The sequence below is a fragment of the Echiichthys vipera genome (genome assembly GCF_963691815.1).
Source record: "Echiichthys vipera genome assembly, chromosome: 1".
In the NCBI taxonomy this organism is placed as follows: Eukaryota; Metazoa; Chordata; class Actinopteri; order Perciformes; family Trachinidae; genus Echiichthys; species Echiichthys vipera.
In genome coordinates this window covers 19,136,565-19,155,899 of record NC_139826.1, presented here as the reverse complement: position 1 = coordinate 19,155,899, position 19,335 = coordinate 19,136,565, and the positions used below count along the sequence as shown (strand labels likewise).

The 19,335-nt window shown below is 42.3% G+C and overlaps 1 protein-coding gene across 1 annotated transcript in view; it reads right to left on the bottom strand.

Annotated features, from left to right (window-relative positions):
- Nucleotides 1-2,229: 2,229 nt before the first annotated feature.
- kif26ba (kinesin family member 26Ba) overlaps nt 2,230-19,335 on the bottom strand; it is a gene marked incomplete at both ends in the record, with an annotated part of 82,421 nt that continues 65,315 nt past the window's right edge. Inside the window, 18 exons of the mRNA XM_083918830.1 lie at nt 2,230-2,378; nt 3,949-4,099; nt 5,002-5,270; nt 7,743-7,957; nt 8,080-8,241; nt 8,557-8,789; nt 9,000-9,922; nt 10,173-10,863; nt 12,004-12,320; nt 12,491-12,658; nt 13,000-13,127; nt 13,388-13,489; nt 13,652-13,904; nt 14,091-14,229; nt 14,667-14,840; nt 14,953-15,288; nt 15,857-16,028; nt 18,878-19,091. Coding sequence (XP_083774956.1) covers nt 2,230-2,378; nt 3,949-4,099; nt 5,002-5,270; nt 7,743-7,957; nt 8,080-8,241; nt 8,557-8,789; nt 9,000-9,922; nt 10,173-10,863; nt 12,004-12,320; nt 12,491-12,658; nt 13,000-13,127; nt 13,388-13,489; nt 13,652-13,904; nt 14,091-14,229; nt 14,667-14,840; nt 14,953-15,288; nt 15,857-16,028; nt 18,878-19,091 — 4,796 coding nt within the window. The remainder of the gene's footprint in view (nt 2,379-3,948; nt 4,100-5,001; nt 5,271-7,742; nt 7,958-8,079; nt 8,242-8,556; nt 8,790-8,999; nt 9,923-10,172; nt 10,864-12,003; nt 12,321-12,490; nt 12,659-12,999; nt 13,128-13,387; nt 13,490-13,651; nt 13,905-14,090; nt 14,230-14,666; nt 14,841-14,952; nt 15,289-15,856; nt 16,029-18,877; nt 19,092-19,335) is intronic.

The window sequence follows — 19,335 nt, the reverse complement described above, 5'->3', positions numbered from 1 at the left end:
GACCTCTTTAAACAGCCATGACAAGGTCAAAAAGTTGTTTCAGTTTGTTCTATTGGGATTAAGATAAATGTAGCACTACGATGCTTTTGACAAATCAGACCAATATCATTACAGTCGGTGTCAATTCTTACTTTTATCACTCAGACAACAAACAGGATGTCCCAGAATGCTCTCTGCTTGCTGGGCAAAATGCATTCAGAGGGAGACGCTGTTAAAAAAAAAAAAAAAGACGTGAAGACAGATGTAGAAGAAGCATTTGAAAGGTATTGTTCTGTATTTCAGAGGGAAACAGACTCTTTCATATATTTATATTTGTACAAACATTTAGATCATAAACATCTCAAGCACCGTAGATAATAATATTAACAAATCTTAAGTGTTGCTATCCATCCAAAACAAATGGAACCAGGCAGAGATCTATGCCTCTTAATTTGGTCATCATCCTTTTCTTTCTTTAGTTCTCTTTCATTCCCTTATATTGTTTTTGATTTAATTGTTCCTTTATAATCAATGTGTGCTTTTAATAAAAGACAATACTAGAACTATTTAGATAGCCCATAACCATAACGGTACTCCCATGTAAATATTTCCAGTCTAAATTACTATTCAAATTCTTATTACATTTGAACACTGTGTATCAATTTTGGGCTTATCCTGTACCTGTTCCTTTCTCACATTTTAATCTTAAATATTTCTTTAACCTATTTCCATTCTCTTACTATCATACAAAGTCTCTACATGGTCCCATTGCACTCAAATAAAAAAAGGATACCTTAATATAAAACACACACGTTGACAAATCATTCAGTTTCTTTTAGAATAGAGCAGAACAACACAGATACAAATAACAGACAGTCTGCGTTTCAACGGTCCAACGGTCAGTCGTTTCGATCGATGGATGCACTTAACAATGGATCAGAGAAAAAACATTTTTCATTTCCACTCCTGTGTGACTCAGACGTTTCATTGCTTTGTGAACATGAATAAGCCATCACATCTGTATCAGGGGAAACCTAGTGTATGTATGCCCCAGGGGTCAAAATTTAGATGTGCTCAGTTTGTGGATAAAGTCAAAGTCTTTGTTTTAACCCACATAACTCAGTGTCCTGGAAAAATCCTGTATGTTTTTCTACTTGGAGTTTTGGTCCTTGCAACAGACTGTTAGTCCCCATGCCCCGTAGTTTTTGTTTAATCTCTCATTTAGGGATCCAGTTTAAATTTAGTCTCATCTCTCATCAGCACCAAAGACCATTCAAACATACAGTATTAGTATGTTTATGATACAGTTAAACACTGACCCGCAGTAAAACATCACATTCAGAAATTGCAATAAATTCAAACATTTTCCAAGGACACTGATTTTTTGTGGTATTTTTTTCCTCTTTGCTAGCACCATACTTACTGCGTGTACACAAATTCAGAGAGAAAGAGAATTGGTCTCAGTATTGTTGAAATTTCACAAGGCACTTATCTGAATCATTTTTCTTTGTCCTGCTGTCTTTCTCTTGGTAAGTCTCTTTTATTAACTGCATGCTGTGGTCAGCGCTTTGTCTTTACAGCCAATTGCTCTCAACTGCGTAAACTCTAAAAAGTGCTCTTCTAAAATAATGGGAGATGAGAAGTTGCTCTTCTCCTCTCCTGCACCTCTTCTTTATCCTTCTTTGTCTAAAAAATGGCAGTTTTTGTTCCTCTCTCCACTCCTTTCCTCTCCATACATTCCTAAATGTTTGTACTCAGTCTAAGAGGTGTCTGAGCGGTCTCATTATTCACTTCTCTGGAAAACCGATTTCTCCTGGTTACGTTTGATTTTTCTTTTCAGACTCAGAACCGTCTCTCTCAGACATATTTATCTGATTCAAAGTGGCCCTTTCATTAGATGCTTTTTAATGTCTGTTTCTGAGGTGAGCCCCTCCAAAAAAAATATCACTGGTCTGTTAAATATCTTTATATATCTCCATTTATTTCATCCCTCCATCTCTTCGTCCATCTCTCCTTGTGCCTACTTACATCTGGGGGAGATATAAAGATGACATGCGGGGTTGAGTAGTCAGTCCATCCCTGTGTCCCTCCTTCCAACTATCCAATCATCCAATGAGATGCATTTGTTTAGAAGGTATTTTCTAAAGGTGTTTGATTAATTGGTGGGCAAAGGGTCCAAATGTCAACATCTAATTGAGTCCAGCTGTGTGTTCGCCTCTCCGTCCTCCAGCTGTCCCTCACTCCATCTGTCTACCGATGTCTGGAGGACACGTCAAAGCAGGTGATCATCATGAGGTGGGCTTTGCAGAAGTTGACTCTAGTCTCCAGTTTGTGCGTCACTGTCTCCAGAGCCTCCAAATACTCCAGTGAGTCTACTTCATAGGCCTGCTGAAGCTCAACTGAATATGGACAGACAGGCAAAGACATAAAGATGACACACTTTGTTAAATCACTGTTGTTTGTACTTTGTTCATGACTCTTTCATGTTCTATATTTTCTTATTGTCAACAAATTATGTGAAAGTTAGCCTCGGGGCTTTCTGCCAGGCCAACTTAAAAGACGAAAACCAATAATGAATTGATCCTACTAAAAAGTATGGGCAATTTAGGTAATTTCCATATTTGAGTACTAATATTAAATTATTAAAGAGTAGCCTACTTGAGTACTGGCAAAAACAATCTAACGTAAGAATAGGGTCCCAAACGATGTCTTGAAGTAGCTGCAGATCATTGGAGTTGTCATTATCGTTAAACAACCACCATTACTGATGAAAATCTATCTGATGTGGCTCAGGCAGAAATGATGTTCACAGACGACTTAATATAGGCTAGTTTTATATAAATAAACATTATTTACGTTACGTCATTTTATTCTAATGAAATTGTCTCACGTAGTATTAGCTAACGTAATGTTAACTTGCTAACTTCCTATTAGATGAGTCGACTACTTATACAGCTACTGTAGCTAATGTTATGTGACAAATTCAACTTTGGATTAACACAGCACTGTTATCCCTAATCAAACTAAAAATAACGTTATGAGCGTTGTTGTAACATTATAATGATACCATACGCCATACGCATTAGCTTGGTGGCTGACATGAGCCACTTAGTCACAGTAGCGGATCGTAATAAAATACATTACAAAACAAAAAGTACTTGATACCTTAATGAACTGACATCTAAATCCATCTCTACCATCAAGTATAGTGACATTGTGTATCCACAGCCTGATATCCTTCCTCTGTGCATTGACATGGTTATACAAAAACTATTAGAAACAATCAGTGAGCCTCACTGTTGCACTGGTTACCATGTTTCTTCATTACAATGAACACAGGCACTATTTCGATTTAATCTCACAAACACGTGCTTCCATAAATAGCTCACTCGAGCACCAACTGCATGTTAATCGGCAGATGGAAATAGTCCCACACAAATGCACTTTTTACTCCTGTTTGAGTAAAGTTTACTAAAAACTCAGGACATGATGATGAAACTACTACTGCTATGAACCATTATTAATTGTGACCCATTTCTAAAGATGTGTCTTCAGAACGAACCTGTGATCTCAATACACAATCCTAACAGGTTGGGTAAGTTGGAGAGTATTGAGTCAGACCAACGCTTTGTTGGTTTCGGTGTTTTCACTGGATTTGTTGACTATATTAAATGCATAGTAAAACCAGTCTTACTCTTTAAATGCCTACTTTTTTAGACAGCAATTGATTATGATAAAATGTGATCTCTTATTCTCAACCTTTTTTAACAAAACAAAGCCACTGGATGAAACTGCCATTATACACTCCAACGTGATTGCTCTTGAATCAAATCATTAGATATCTGCTTGATGACTTATCATATGGATATCATATCCAGTCAATCATAATAAAAATAATTGTCTAACCTGTTGAGAACCACTAGATAAGACACACGCACACACTCCCTCATGTGTCAGAGTCCTACTTACACTCTGTGGTCCATTTGTGCGGCTCCAGCATCAGATACTGTTTGGTTTGTTCCAGCTCCTTCTTCAGACACTGGTACTTGGCTCTGACTTCACTGATTCTCTGCTGACGGTGTTCCAACAGACGGGGCTTGGCATTGACATACACCATCTCCTGACACACAGAGAGAGGACAGACGGGCAGATACAGATTTGTTTCACCTTTATTTATCCAGAGGAGTACATAGAAACATACGTGGCTTTCTTTCAGCAGCAGCCTGCTTGACATTCAAACAGTTGCTTACGTTCACACCTCATCGACCTTCATTGCAACCGCAGTCGAGTGCTTTTGGACACTGAGCAGCTTCGCCGGAGCAGTCGGGGGGTTAAGTGGCTTTCTTAAGGCCTACTGTAGGGGAAAATCTATATTTCACGGTTTTCTCTCCCAACCTCTTTCCCAAAGCTCACAACGCTCCCTCCCTTGAATACATAAAGGTTTGAGGAGTGGGAACACAAAAACCTGCACCAATTTCATGAGTTTAACAGTACCATTCTGTATTCTGCTAAATCTGGGGAATTTTTAAATAATTTCTAAAATGAGGTTACACCGAGGGGAATATAATGTAGATTTATCTAAAAGAAAAGCTCACTATTCATACAGAACATAGTGCTAATGTTGATTCATTCATTTTGTGAAAGTCCTTACTGTTTAAGTCTCTTTCCTCATTAACACATACAGTGCAGGAGCTCAGAACCCTTCACTTTCTGTCTTTTCTTCTGCAGCTTTCTCTTCTTGTTCTCCTCCAGCTACGGTGTCCGACAAAACACTTATTGCCTTTTAGCGTGTCCTATAACTACTGTATAATATATCAAATTTCTTTGACATTAAGGGCAACCCCTAGTTAAACTAGATCCTTCTGACATCCACAACATTGTAGGGAAAACTTTGGTGAATAATCCAATTTAAGGAGTTATCTGTATTTTCTTTTGGAATCAATGCATTTGAAGCACTTTAAAAACTGAAGCCCAATATCTTAAATGTAGTCCAGTTGGAACTCGTCATTGTCTCTCTCTTACCTTGCTCCCTCCTTTGTCTCTCCTCTTCTGCAGTCGCTCAACATCATCTATCTCATACACCTTGATCTCAAAGGTTTCTGTTGTTGCGGTCGCTCCCCGAAGGTTTGAGGGAGTTGGGGGTCCCAGTGGGCCATCTACCCAGCATGCACCTGGGCTGGAGGAGGAGGAAGAAGAGGAAGTTTGGGCCTGTTTGGAGGAGCGGTGAGAAGGTGAGGAGGAGGTAGACGAGTCCAAGGTCAGTGCTGGGATTAGACGACGACGCTGGAGGCCTGAAAGAACAAATAAGATAAAGATAAAAAACATACTTGAGTGTTACAAAATAAAACAAAAACAAAAATTGTAATAAATAGTCTCCAGACAAACACATTGGTGATATATAGATTTTTGGAAGTACACTTATTTGCTTTATTTCCAAGAGATGAAAAGATCGTGTCTGTCCATTTAGTATAGCACTACTGTCAGTCAGTTAGACTAGCTTAACAAAAAATAGATCATGTTACGCTTGGACGTGGTCATCCCTACGTTCCCCGGTCACATAAGCATATGCCTCCGCTGATTTAATTCAGCATTTTGTGAGGATTAGGGGTTACGGTTAGGGTCAGGGTTAGTGGGTAGTGTTAGGGTCTACATAGGCCTATTTGCCGTGGAATTCGGCACTGATTATGAAAAAAAATAACAGACTAGGGAACATTGGACCATTACTGTGAAAAGGGTCTGGGAACATATATGCTCCCCCTTGGACATAGCCAGGATAGCTGTTTCCAGCCTTTTTGCTAAGCTAGGTTAATAGCGGCTGGCTGTAGCCTTATATTGAACAGACAGAGATATGAATATGGTATTTATCCTCTCATCTGACTCTCGTACCATTGGACCATTCGGGATGAAGACGAGACAACATGTTTTCAGCCCTGCAGCCATACCTAATGTATACAGTACAACTTAAGTGCCCCTGTGCTCAACTGGGGACTATTATTTGCTCACAAAACAAAGCCACTGGATGTAACTGCCATTATACACTCCAACGTGATTGCTCTTGAATCAAATCATTAGATATCTGCTTGATTACTTATCATATGGATATCATATCCAGTCATCTCCAGTGCCTTCTCTTTACCATTTAATTTTCCTCAGAATCAGGGGATACCATGGGGAAAAAGGAAAGATAGGATGTAGATATAAAAACAGAATATTGTCGGCTGAGGAAAGAGATCATGGGTGGTAAAGGAAGAGGGGGATATGGATGAATTGCTGCAGAGAGGCAGAAAGATAGGAACAAAAGAAAAATAATGAGAAAGCTGAAAGGGAAGTAGAAACAGATAATGGAGTTTGAAGCAAGATTAAAAAAAAGTTGGTCTTGAAGCTCACAGATAAGAGCAGGTCACTCTGATAGAATGAACACTCAGACGTGCACACACGCTTTGCATTGAAATTGTCAGCCATGAAGGAATGAGCGTTATCAGATTCACCAGGAACTGAGAGATGAAGTGTGTGAGAGGAGAGAGAGAGTGAGAGAGGTGATTTTAATAAGGTTATAGTTGCCTTTTGCTCTCACTGTGGCACAGAGAGGTCAAGCAGAGCCATTAGTGTTTCATTACATGGTAGGAAGTGTATTATAAGAATACAGTGAAAGAATGAGGCTCTATGAGGTGGAAAATGAGGAACAGCTGAGAAAAAATGAGGAGAGGTAGAGACATGGAAGAGTTTGTGAATCTAATGGAAATCGAACACGAAGGGAGACTCTTCTGGCGATGTGATTAACATTTTGGTCGCACTGACATCTTCCCACAGTGCATCACTCTATAACACATCTGTCCTTGGCCTGAATTTGGAGACTAAGCCTTCCTGTGTTCTTGTGACAGTTTGACAGTGAATGCTCCCTTTGAAGCACAGAATCAGGTTTGGTTAAAAGGGAAACAAGAGTAAATCCAGACTAAAGGCTGTGTGGCAGGAGGTGACGCTGCACCCTACACGCGTACTGTAGATGGAAAGGGTTACTCCACCTTGAATTAATAATCGGAGACGCTCCAGGAAGAGCAGCCTCTGTCCAATTTGATTTTATTCACATATCCATCCTCGTGGATAACCAGTATAGTGTAATTCGGCAGGCAAATTAGCTGCTTCTCTGTGTGCTGTTCTGGTGAATATATATTCATTACAGCCCACAGCAGCAGATTCCTTTCACCATTTCACAGATGGGTGGTCAGGGTCACCTTTCCCTACCTGCACCCTCCTCCTGCAGCCACGGCTTTCTTCACTTTGCCCTGACCCATTCAGCTTTCTCATTGTGCTTTTTTCACCAACGGATTCTTCTCCTCAGAGACCTTTCTTGTGATTTCTATCAGTTTTATCTTCATTTCTTAGCTTTCTATTAAAAAGCTTTAACAGTCTTCACAATTCAAATTAAATCGCATTTTGTCGAAGCTTTCACAAAAACTAACAATGAGTTTAGCACTTTATTGATTTTAAAGAGACGGTATGCTCGTTTTTATTGCCACAGAGTGTTTGTAGGTTCATGACTTTCACAAGTATTATTTAGATCACACTCATGGCTTTGTAATATCTAAATTAAAGGGCACTTTAGCTCAACTGATTGAGGCAAATGACAAATGTAGCCCCCTTTAAACAAGAGTAAGCTAATTTACATGTCTTTCTTGTCATCCTTCATGATACTCCATAATCCAATGAGGTGAAAACATCATTAGAGCAATATTTAGAAAATAGGTTTAAATGTTTATTGTGACCTGTGTTGCTCCTGCTCTTCTTGCTACTCTTGGAGCTCCGTCTGGAGGAGGTGGTGGCGGAGCTGTGCTCACTGAGGGAGTCCTGAGCTGAGGAGGTGCTTCCTGTGTTCTCACTGCTGTCTCTCAGCATGCTCTCATAGCCACTGCTGCCTCCACTGTGGTAAAACAAAGCTGTCTTCCCCATGGCCGGGGGGAGCTCGCCACTCAGAACGCTGCTGTTAGAGGCAGAATTACATCACAGTTAAAGAGAAAAAAAAAGAATATATTTAAGGTAGCACCAAAAGTATTTTGTGGCAAATTTTAACATTGACATTTCTAAATTAATTGTCTATTTTACCTGTTGTCACTTGCATGACCGCTGCTGCAGCGGTGTGGTTTTCTGGGTGCTGTGATCTTGCTGTAGGGAGAGGGCAGCGTTTGGACCACTGCTGCCTTCTCCTCTCCCATGCCACCTCCAACACCACAACCTCCACCACTTCCTGCTCCAGCTCCCCCTCCACTGAGAACAGGAAAATAGGATAAAGGATGTTTAAAGAGATTATTTCGGGAATTACTTTGAATGGAATTTTGCCCTTTTTTGTTTATAGTTGACAGTAGAGAGCAGAGGGAATAAAAGCCCTTTTTTATTCTTTCTTACATGAACAACACATGAATGATGTCTACTGCCTAGAAATTGTTACTTGCGCATCATATTTATCATCATGTAATATATATATATAATATGTGCATAAGTGCTCTATGAATCTAACACTTGGGTGTCATTTTCTTTGTTTAGGATGGCCTACTTAATGCTTGAAATGTAAACTTGACTAACCTTGCCCCTCCAACTCCTCTTTCCTCTGCTGGATCTGTGCCACTTCCCTGGGTATGACTCCTGGAACGGGAGCCTGCACTTCCCTGGAGGAGCTCTGAGATTCGGCCATTGACAGCCCGAAGAGGCAGCTTGGCAGCCAGGCTCCCTCCTCGACTGCGGCTTAAAGACTGGGTGGACCAGGATCCAGGGGAGGGTCCCTGCTGCTGCAGAGGGCCCTGGACTGAGCTCTGGGGCTGAGGAAACAGATAAATGGCTTAGATGGATGCAAGGAGAAACAGACCGCGATGGCTTGAATTACTTTCATTGAGTTATAGTTGAATGGGTTTCTGAAAGGGCAAAAAGAGGAAGGTCTCACAGTCGTTGTTTTGTCTGATGAGCTGAGTCATTTAGTCTACAGGTGTTGAAAGTCTGCTCATTTACAGAAAAGAAAAATGCCTTCCTACCTTTCCATTAGGAGGAAGGCTGGAGCTGCGGCTGGAAGCTTGGCTTAAAGACTTGGTGGAGAAACTCAGAGTCTTGGTGCTGGATGAAGACAGACTCCTGGTCTTGGGACTGCTGGTCATCAGCAGTTTACTGACTGCTGAGATTTTTGACTGGCTGCTGGTTTTAGCTGGTGACTGTGGAGCACCACTTGGACCGGGACTGGCACTGAAACTGCCGCTGCTGTTGTTTCCAGTAGGAGAAGATACCGAACCAGCACGGGTGATGCTACGCCCTGTACGAGGCATGGTGCTGTCCCCCTTTACTCCTACTCCTCCTCCCCCTCTCAGGCTCCCCCCTCTCTCCAGAGAGAAGCAGTCGTAGTGGTGGGAACCACCGTGGGAGCTGTGGACCCGACCCAGAGAGTTGGTTCTGTTTGCAAGCTGTTCCAACTTGGCGCTGAAAAGCCTGCTGCTGTCTATGCTGGAGCCTCGTTGTCTGATGATCCCTGCATCATCTGCTGAGCTGCCTAGTAATGAGACTCCGTGGCTGGGTTGGTGGACAGGGCTGGCTGCCCTGTTCCGCTGGTCAAGGCTGGACTTCCTTATCGGCGGCAGAGGCGGGATTCCTCCCTTCTTGTGGGAGAAAAAACCCTGTTTTCCATTTGATCCCCGGCGGTCAAGTGTGGAGCGAGGACTGCAGGGGGTTGAAGTGGTGACGCCAAGATTACGGTACTCTGTTCCATTGTCTAAGCCGTCATGACGGTTGACACGGTGCCAGCCGCGGGGAAGACTGGCAGTACGATGGATATCTGGAGTGTAGATACTAGTCAGGCATTCTCCCTGAGAAACAACAGCGACCATCTCACAGCCATCCACCACTCTCTTAAAGGAATCTGGAGATGACACAACCTCTCCACCTGAACTAGAGCTGCCGTGATCCCCACCTGGTGATGGAAGAATAGCAAATAAGAAAGAACGCAGACTTAATTTAAGAATCCTGTCATTAACAACAACCCTTCCCAAGTTGAGTCTATGTTTTTAAATATTGAAAATAAAGACCTATGTATTCTGTTTTGTCATGTGGAAATAACCCCCATTTACTCATAGCTACCAGAGTTCCATGATGATCCACATAAGCCTGAGGAAATGCCAGGTGCAAAACAAACACTTTACATTAATTCTTGCCCTGCTTACCATCACTGCAGAGGCTCCGGTGGTCTCCGGTCCCGGCTCCAGCCTGGCTCTTTGAATGTTCTATGTCCCTCTTCTCTGGCTTCACTTCACACACAAGGTCCCTGGACCTCCCCTCCTCCATGCCGCGCTTCAACCAGGGGTCTTCAAAGCTCATCTCACTGGAAATAGAAGCTAAAAGTGATGCATTAAATTTGCCTGGATCTTTCATTAAGTTGGTTCTGGTAGGTGAAGAGAGGATGGTTGGTTCCTGTATAACCATGGGTTTGACAGCCCCACATGAGTGCACACTGATGGTGGTCTTGAAGGGAGAGAGGTTACCAGGTCCTGCCAGAATTTGGATGTTGGTTTTAGCCATGGAGGGAGGCAGTTTCCTCAGCCTGTCTTTAGTTGGAGTTGCCTTATCACTCCCATTTTCTGACAGCACCACCTCTCCTTCCAGACTCCCTCTTCTTGGGCTGCCACAGCTTTCATTACCACCCAGCCCCTCTACTCCAAATGACAGGCTCTGGTTGGGTTCAGGTTCAGCCAGGGCCTCCCCTTGCTGGCTCCGGGACTGACTGAAGCTATGGAGAGACTGGTCAGCTTCACTGTCCATGCTCAGATCACTCATCCAGGAGGACATGGGTGAACCACAGTTAGACATCACTGTGGCTAAGGCTTCACCTCCTATCCGCAGCTTGGCCATGGCCACCTACAAAATAACACAATTCAATTAGGTACAGTCTCTTGATTAAGCCCCCACAACAGCGACTTCCTGGTTAAACCAATACAGAAGTGCCAAAAATTGCAGTTCTCTGAGTGGCCACTAGGGGTAGATTGCATAATAGAGCAATTTCTCATTGACCCCCATGTTACACAGGCTGTTTTCACAACATAATTAAACCTATTTAAGGCCTGGTACAAAAAAATCATTCCAGTCAGTATGTTTAGGTCATATCTCCATGACAACACTGTTTTTATTTTATCGGAGGTAAAAGTTTATGAATAATTAGGGGCACAACGTCACATCAATGCTCATTTTCGGTAAGAGGAGATGAGGTGGAGTCTAAGTGTGACAAGATGGTGACTCCCGTAGGCAAGTGTGATTGGATCAAGTTGAGAGAACAGACCCCGACGGGTAGGCTACGTCCATTTTTTATACAGTCAATGATCTTGATGACAATGATTTATGACAAAGATATAAAACCCATAGAGAATCTCTGGAAAATCCTTGGCAACAAAGTAATAAGGAACCCACTACAGTTACTGCACTGTGGAAGAGACTGCAAGAAGAATGGACCGAGATCAAACCAGAGCAGTGTGAGAAACTGGGGATGTCCTGTGGGCGTAGATGTGCTGAAGTCATTCAAAGCAAAAACCTCTACACTTCCTATTTATATATTTTTAATCATATAGCCCTAAGAAAACACTGTTTAAATTGTGTAAAGTGCCTTGGTTATTTAAAACAATTCTTGAAATATTCTATCAAATTCTGAACAATAAAAAATAACAGTATTTCAGAATAAATCAAGTATTTATAATTTGTCCAACTTTGATCTCCAGTGTAAAAGAGGAATACGTTCAACGGAGATTGATAGGTTTATAGACTCCTATAATAGACTCATTGTATCCCCATCAGGCAGTCAGACAATGCCAATGATGAGACAAAATCAGTGTCAACCATTTTGGCCCTACAATCCTAGTCTATGGCCTTTGTTATGGTAAATATTGTTCTGTAATTGGTTCTTGTGCTTCAAATCATATCAAATACATATGTATGAACATTAGCTTTAGTTTAACACACATATTCACGTGCCAAAATGTAAAAGCAAAGTGAATCAGTCACACTAACCTCTGCCATGGCAACAACATCAGTAACCCCTGAGGTTGTTGCAGGACTTGCAGACATGTGATAATCCTCCACAGCTCTGTCCTCAGCAGTCCCACTGATAATGCAGACGGATTGAGGGCCCGGTGCAAGGGCAGTGACAAAGCAGCAGTCGCTATTGAAGCTGACAATGCTCGTCGGACGACAGGTCAGGCCCTGAGTCTCCATGATAGCTGTAACATCAAGGTCCTGTTCACCTCCAGAGGCCACAGTGCACAACAGTTCATCCTCCCCAAGTGAGAGAGGTCCACTTGTTCCTACAGATACTGCCGGTACTGAGGCTGCAAGTAGAGAAAGTAACCACATTTGTGAAAATGTTGTTCATTTCCTAGCAGCTTATATTTGTCGTAATAATTACAATTCTTTCTCTTTCTTTGCTTGTGACTCATATGACTTATTTCTGCACCCCACTGTCTGTGTGTAGAAATAGCTATATTTTACTGTAACGCACCATCCAGGGGTATTGGTGGCACATCATCGTCACAGAGTGTCTCAGCTGATCCCAGGCTGGCAGACAGAGACTGAGCTGGCTCTCGGACTTGTGGGCTCATGCCCACCGGAGAAGTCCTGGACAGCAGGGAGTCTGTGGAGGATCGGCCGCTGTCTGCAGCCAAACTGTCTGCAAAATTAGAAACACACATTTGGCGTTGTTTTCCAAGTGCAGAATACAAGGAAATTGGTATCACACTATGACGCCAATTTGGAACCACTCATAAGGCTGATAAAAAGTGTTGTGCTCAGATAATATAACTATACAGTATTATAACGTATATGCATTCAAATGTTTATGTAAACTCTGTTATCACCATGTAATGTGCAATTGGCATAAAACAGCAACAATACCTGCAGATGTATGTGAGCCAAATAACAGACATGTTCATACATACAGACATACGTACCGTATACGTATTAAGCAGTATCAATAAGTATCAGTTCAGTAATATGTAGAAAGATGCATACTGTCTGAGGTCAAAGCTTCTGTGACTTGGCCATCTTGAGCTAGAGTGTGTGAGGACAGAGGCGGCGTTGCCGGCATCACTCCTTTCTGGGTGTACACTTTACACCGCTGGGACGGGGACGACGGAGGCCTGAGGAGGAATACAAGGATCAAACATTATGGAGACGTCTTTGGCGCTGCTGTCTTCTTCTTCTCTTACACATTTAGACCTACATGCAACCCCTTTGTTGGTGCTTATAGTTTCATTGGGTAATACTAGGAACATCAGCAAGAAATTATTTTTGTGTTACTATATAATTTTATGTTCTTTTAGACATCTTCCAAATGTTGTTTTGATTAAAACTATAGTCCACATTATTGCCCACACATATGTATGTATGTGCACTTTACCTGTAGTCTGAGGTTTTGGTCAGGCTAGCGATACCGAGGCGTGGTGATCCTAATGACCGTGCCTTCCCCTCAGTGTTACTGCCCAAATTTAGACTCTCACGGCTGTTCAGAGAGACAATAGAAGAGACATCATGGCAATTAAAGTCAAAGACTTTCCAAAGACTAATAGCAACATCTACCCATATATATATATATATATATATATATATATATATATATATATATATATATCCACACAATTCATACAGTACCACCTGTCCTCACCTGTCATGTATGGAGCTCTTGGTCCTGTGCAGGGGGTTAGAGGTGATGCTGCTGCTTCCTGTAACACTTCTGGTACTAGTAACTATGGGGGAACCAGAACTCTGTGCCAGGCTGTGGATCATCGTCTGGGCCAGCTCTGCCTCCTCTACCACCTCCTTGATCTCCTGCAGCTGCTGGTCATTTGTCCTCCTCCTGGAGGCTACCGCTGCTGAGGAGGAGAACTGCACTGCACCTCCTACAGCACATGCAGAGCCTGTGGGATTTTGGACAGAACACTCTTTTCCAAATCCTCAACCAAAGGTTACAAGAACTGTAAAAGGGACTTGACTTGATGCTAAATTATGTAACTGGAATTGTTACACTAGTTTACGGTTATAAACAATTTGTGTCCCAAAAGTAAAAGTCAACATTTAACAGTAGATGCAATCAATGAATGAACCTGTTTTGGTTTCTGTATCCAACACAGCAGCAGAGCCAGAAGCAAAGGGAGCTGAGGTTGGAACAGCTGAAGATGGGCATGGCTCTTGTTTGGCACCTTGTTTGTTCGCTGGAACCTCTTCAAAGGGGAATTTTGCCACCTGAACCAAGGGACAGAGAGATGGGTAAAAAGGAGAAATGATCCCTTCTTCATATGAGATAGTTTAATTTGACTACTGAAAAAAGAAAATGCTCTCCTCTTATGTCACCTTTATTTCAAAATAAAGGAATGTCCTTTCAAATGCATTCTTTTGTAACACAATGGAAAGAAAGTATATGTTTATTGAACAGGACAGAAAATTGCAACCACAAACATATGCCGTGACAGCACACAAACATTTACGCAGATACATGAGATACATACAGATGCAAACAAACCCCTTTTTCCATTTGAATAGATAGTGTTAAACTCCTCAAACTTTTCGATATACCATCAAATACATTTTTCACGTTTCTTTCTCTGATTCTTCTCTGGTGTATGTAGTTGTTGTTATTCTTTTGTTAATAACAACAAAAAAGGACAGAAAACTCTCCTCACCTCCTCACTGCCATCAATGCAGTCCAGTCTCTCCTGCAGCTCAGCAAAGGTGTTGCACTTCAGGCACTCGGCTCCTTCCTCTGGGACAGGGGCCAACGGCTGCCCAAGCAGTGACTGAGGCTGAGGCAGGGGCTGAGAGGGACCACTGGGCTGGTCCTCTGGCTGAGACTGCACCTGTTGGAGCAGAAATCACAGAGACGTAAGTCATCAAATGTTTCTTTGCAACAAACATTCTTCTGATTACCGCTGATTTTCTAAACTCAAAATGTATATATATATAAATTACCATGTTCTGGGCTCCAGCTGCCTGATTTTGAGTTTGTGTTTGATGCTGCTCTGTTTTAGCTCGAAGCAAAGCGGGGATAATCGGTACAAATTCTGGTGGTCCCTCATTGTCTGTCAGCTCTCTGTCTGACACCGCAGCCCCATTTGGGCCCACATATATGACCGTGTCACATGACTGCTCACTGCTCGAATATTCGTCAGGGTCACTGGACAGTCGCAGCAACGGAAGGTCAGAGTCGGTGTCACCACGGTGATGGAAAGGTCGCAGGTGGGTTGGACGACGCATACGTCCCTCCTCGCAGGAGCTCTCTCCTCCAGAGGAGCTGGACGTGTATTGCTAAGGAGGGATGGAGACAAAGGAGGAGGCAGAGGAGGCGGTGAGAGAGAAAATATCCCTTTTTTAGAGTTGCAACATTGACAGTTCACACTGGAGAGGGAAGGGAAGGATGGAAAAGGTGGAGAAATGGATGACATTCATACAGATCCCAGACATGCACCTTAGCCGAGTTACAGAACTTTAATTAAATTGAGGTATTCCAATTTCTATCTCAGACTGGCGTTTTCAGGTATCTATTGGCTTAAGTTTTGTTTTTATAGCTCTGAAGCCCCCATCCCTTTTTCCTCAGATAAACAATTTTGAAATAAGTGAGCATGAGAAGTGAACGGTGAGAGAGGTGAGAGAGGATGTCAACACCACGTGTTGTGTGTATGTGTGATGGAAACGGAGAGGAGGTGATAAAAAGGATATGAACTCCGGGAATAAAACATTATGCAGTGAAAGGTCATGAGCAAGTTGATGTTTCATTGTAAGATTGACGTGTACACTGATTAACAACAGTTAGGTGTCCGTCTTTTTAAAGTTTTATGAGGTTTTAATGAGGCATTAGGGTTTGATTAAAACTCACCACTGTGACTTTAGTTTTCTTCTTTTTCATGCGGAGGACGCGGGAGGCAATCTGGATGGTGGAAAGGGTTTCCGAGAAATCTCTGGGTGAGGCAGAGATGTGAGCAATCATGGTGGTCCGGCAGTTCATGTTGCCTAGCGACTCCCTTAGCAACATGGTCAGCTTGCTGTCCCTAGTAACACACATATGTGGATGTAAGCGCTAAAGACACGTTGGAAATGCACACAGTCACTCAAACATGTGACAAAGCCGGTCGATTTTTGCCCACACATGTAATTGTGAAATATGACAAAAAGATTATTAATATCTTGTCTTGGCTACAGTGTAAGTAAAAAAAACATAGAGGACACTAGGCTTACATTCATATAAATGAAGCTAAAAGATTCAAAAGGCAAAGTTAATGGTAATTATTGATAATGTTTATTGATCAGTGCTGCTTAAACACATGAAAGGTTGCTATTCTAAGCCAGAGTTAACACAGTCTTAAAAAAAAGTCTAATATTGGAAGATGATCTATCTCCCAGAGAAACTATACCAGCAGATGGGAGAGTAAAAAGTAGGCTGTGTGTTTAAGAAGACTTTCTTCTGGGTGGGCTACTGCAATCATGCATATCTTTGTGTGTGTGTGTGCGTGTGTGTGTGCGTGCTTGTGTGTGGAGGCCTGCAGGCTGACATTGAGTAAAGCTCCACTGTGGCCCAATATCTCACGCTGCTGTCCCCCTTTTTCTAAAAACACAGCCTGCAGGCATGTCTCACACACATATACATTTACATGCAGACAGATACACACACAAGTATGTATACACTCCTATCTTGACCTCCTCTTTCTTATCGATGCTCTACTCCACTCCTCTCCTCCCGTCTTTTCGTCTTTCTCGGTTTGCTGCCTCTGGCTTCAACAAACCTTCTCCCTCCCTCGATCTATCTCTATCTCTATATCTCTCCCTGAAATGAATGTAGGTAAATTCATGACTCATGAAGTATTCATTTGCATGTTAATTCAAGTGCTGGGAACGTTGGATTTGATCTTAGCCTACATCTCAGCCTGTGCTAAATTTAATACTGTTTGGTTTTCTTTACCAGGGAAGACTACTTTGTGTAACATGAGGCTTTTTATGATTAAAACTATACAAGCAGCATCTAAAAATGACCATTGTTAAGAAGCTAATATTAAGGAGCACAGATGGAGAATCCACATTGGGAACACAGATTTGTACTTACGTATGGCTAGTGAATTAAGACAATCTAAACTTTCCTGGAGTGCACTAGAATCTAGACTATATGCTTGTTTGTTAATATATTGGATATTGGAGAACAGGACAACTCACTGTGTCCCTGAAGTGTCTTGTATGGCAAAGAGGCAGTATAGGAATGGGGGTGTCAGTGGAAAGATTTAGGGAGCTGTATGACTGAGGGGGGACTTTGCCAAGAGAGGGAAACAGCAAACCAGATGGTAGTGGTCTGATTTTGGACAAGGAGCTGCAGAGAGTCCCTGATGAGAAAGGTTGATGTGTAGTGAATGTGAGCAGAGCCTTTAAATCTGGTGGCTGAAACGTCGTCTGTCTGGCATCACACTGAGATGCTTGGATTCATGTCTTGGCAGGAGCCAAAGTGTTGATTTTGTGGTAACAGACAACTGTCTGCCCTTTTTCTTGACTTGGGAAGCTACAAACACATGACAACGTCTACCGATCAATGGGCATGGAATCACTGGTTACCTAACAACAGTACGGGGATTATAAGAACGGGATGGGACCCTATCCCAAAAAGTAATGAAGCACTGGGAGACACTATGATGCAATTAGTGAAGCAGAATTCTTGGACTCAAACTGGATTTTACCACATTTTTAGTTTTGGGCATTGCTTCCAATATTGTCACATCGCAGGAAAGACTGTTTGTAATTGTGAGACGGTAAGTCAGTTGGACGGTCCATCGCTTTAGCCCAGAATGAAATATCTCAACAACTACCCGATGGATCGCCATGAAATTCTGTACAGACCACAATGGTTAATCCCAATGACTTTGGTGATAATTCCAAGTGTTTATAGGAGAAGCTTCGGTGGTCTTCAAGTAACATAAAACAAAGTCAAAGGCTGTGTCTAGAGCACCAACAGCCAAGTATTTTAATAAATAACTATTAGCTAGTCTTATATATTCTGCTGGCTGCTGCCCTTCACTGACATGATTGTTAGCTTGCGCTCCATAGCCTTTGTTCAGTCGTTTGTGACTCCGTGGTGACCGTTTATGCTGATCCTCAAACCTAAAGAAGTGGCAATAACACGGCATAGATTGCTAAACCAGTCCAAATCCCCTGACACTCTGACAACAGTCCGAGTCACTGGTGCCAAACCAGGCTCAGCAAAGCTTTGCTTGCAGCGTCAATGTTAGGTAGCAGGTTGTTTTGCATTGTAAATGCAGAAGCTGGTGATTAAATTAACCCAGCAAGAAGCACAGAGCTACTAAGCCCTTAAGGAGAGAGCAAGGAGGAAGGAGGGAAGAAAAGAGGAATTAGAGGGAGGAAAAGGTAAAATGAGGACATTTACAGTTTTGTCCACACACTGTATACTGCCTGGGCGTACTTAACGTTACTACAGCAATTACAATTTTTTCATGTACTTTTATTTTATCACTGTTTATGTCTGTTTCTGTCTGTGTTATTTCTCCATCTCTCTCCTCTCGCTCTCCTTTGCTCTCGTTGCCAGTCCGTTAACAGGCAAAATGAATGATGAATATGTAACAGCAGCTGTTGTTGTTTATGACATTAAGTCCCCAAAACCTCTCGTCTCTCTTGTTCTCCTCCAGATCCAAAACATCCTCCTTTCTTTCTCATTTCAGCTATTACACCACTCAGACTACTTTCTCCAAATGATTAACTCTGCATCTTGTATCCTCTTCTTTCTTTTTCAACCTAAGTTTCTTCTCCTTACTTTATTCAAAGCATCTTAGCTAATTTTCCTTAATGCTCTCCTCTCCTCTTCTACTCTCCTCCCACATGCATACACTTGCACACAGCACCTTACTTGTACGGGATGTGCTTGCTTCCGTTCACCAGGGCCAGGATCACGTTGCCAAGGGCAGATAGAGAAAGACACAGAGGGGCCGAACTTGGTGAAGTGCTCTCCTTGCTTTTCCCACCTCCTCCTCCTCCTCCTCCTCCTCCTCCTCCTCCTCCAAGTACTTTGACATCACAGCTGCCGAGGTCCAGCAGGTGGAGGCGACTGCGACCCCCTGACACTAGCAAAGTAAGAACAATGTGTCAAAAATGGAGGAAAGACAGAGGATGGTTCGCTTCAGTATGGATATTAGGGAGGGGGGGAAATGAAAATAAATAGAATACAGTTACGCAAATACTCAATCTAAAAACAAATTCATATTTTTAGTCTTAGATTTATGTAGTGATCATTCATCAAGTTCAATTTACCACAAAGAATCCTGATGAGCTGGAAGTGCTCATTGAAGAGATCAAATGATTTGTGAA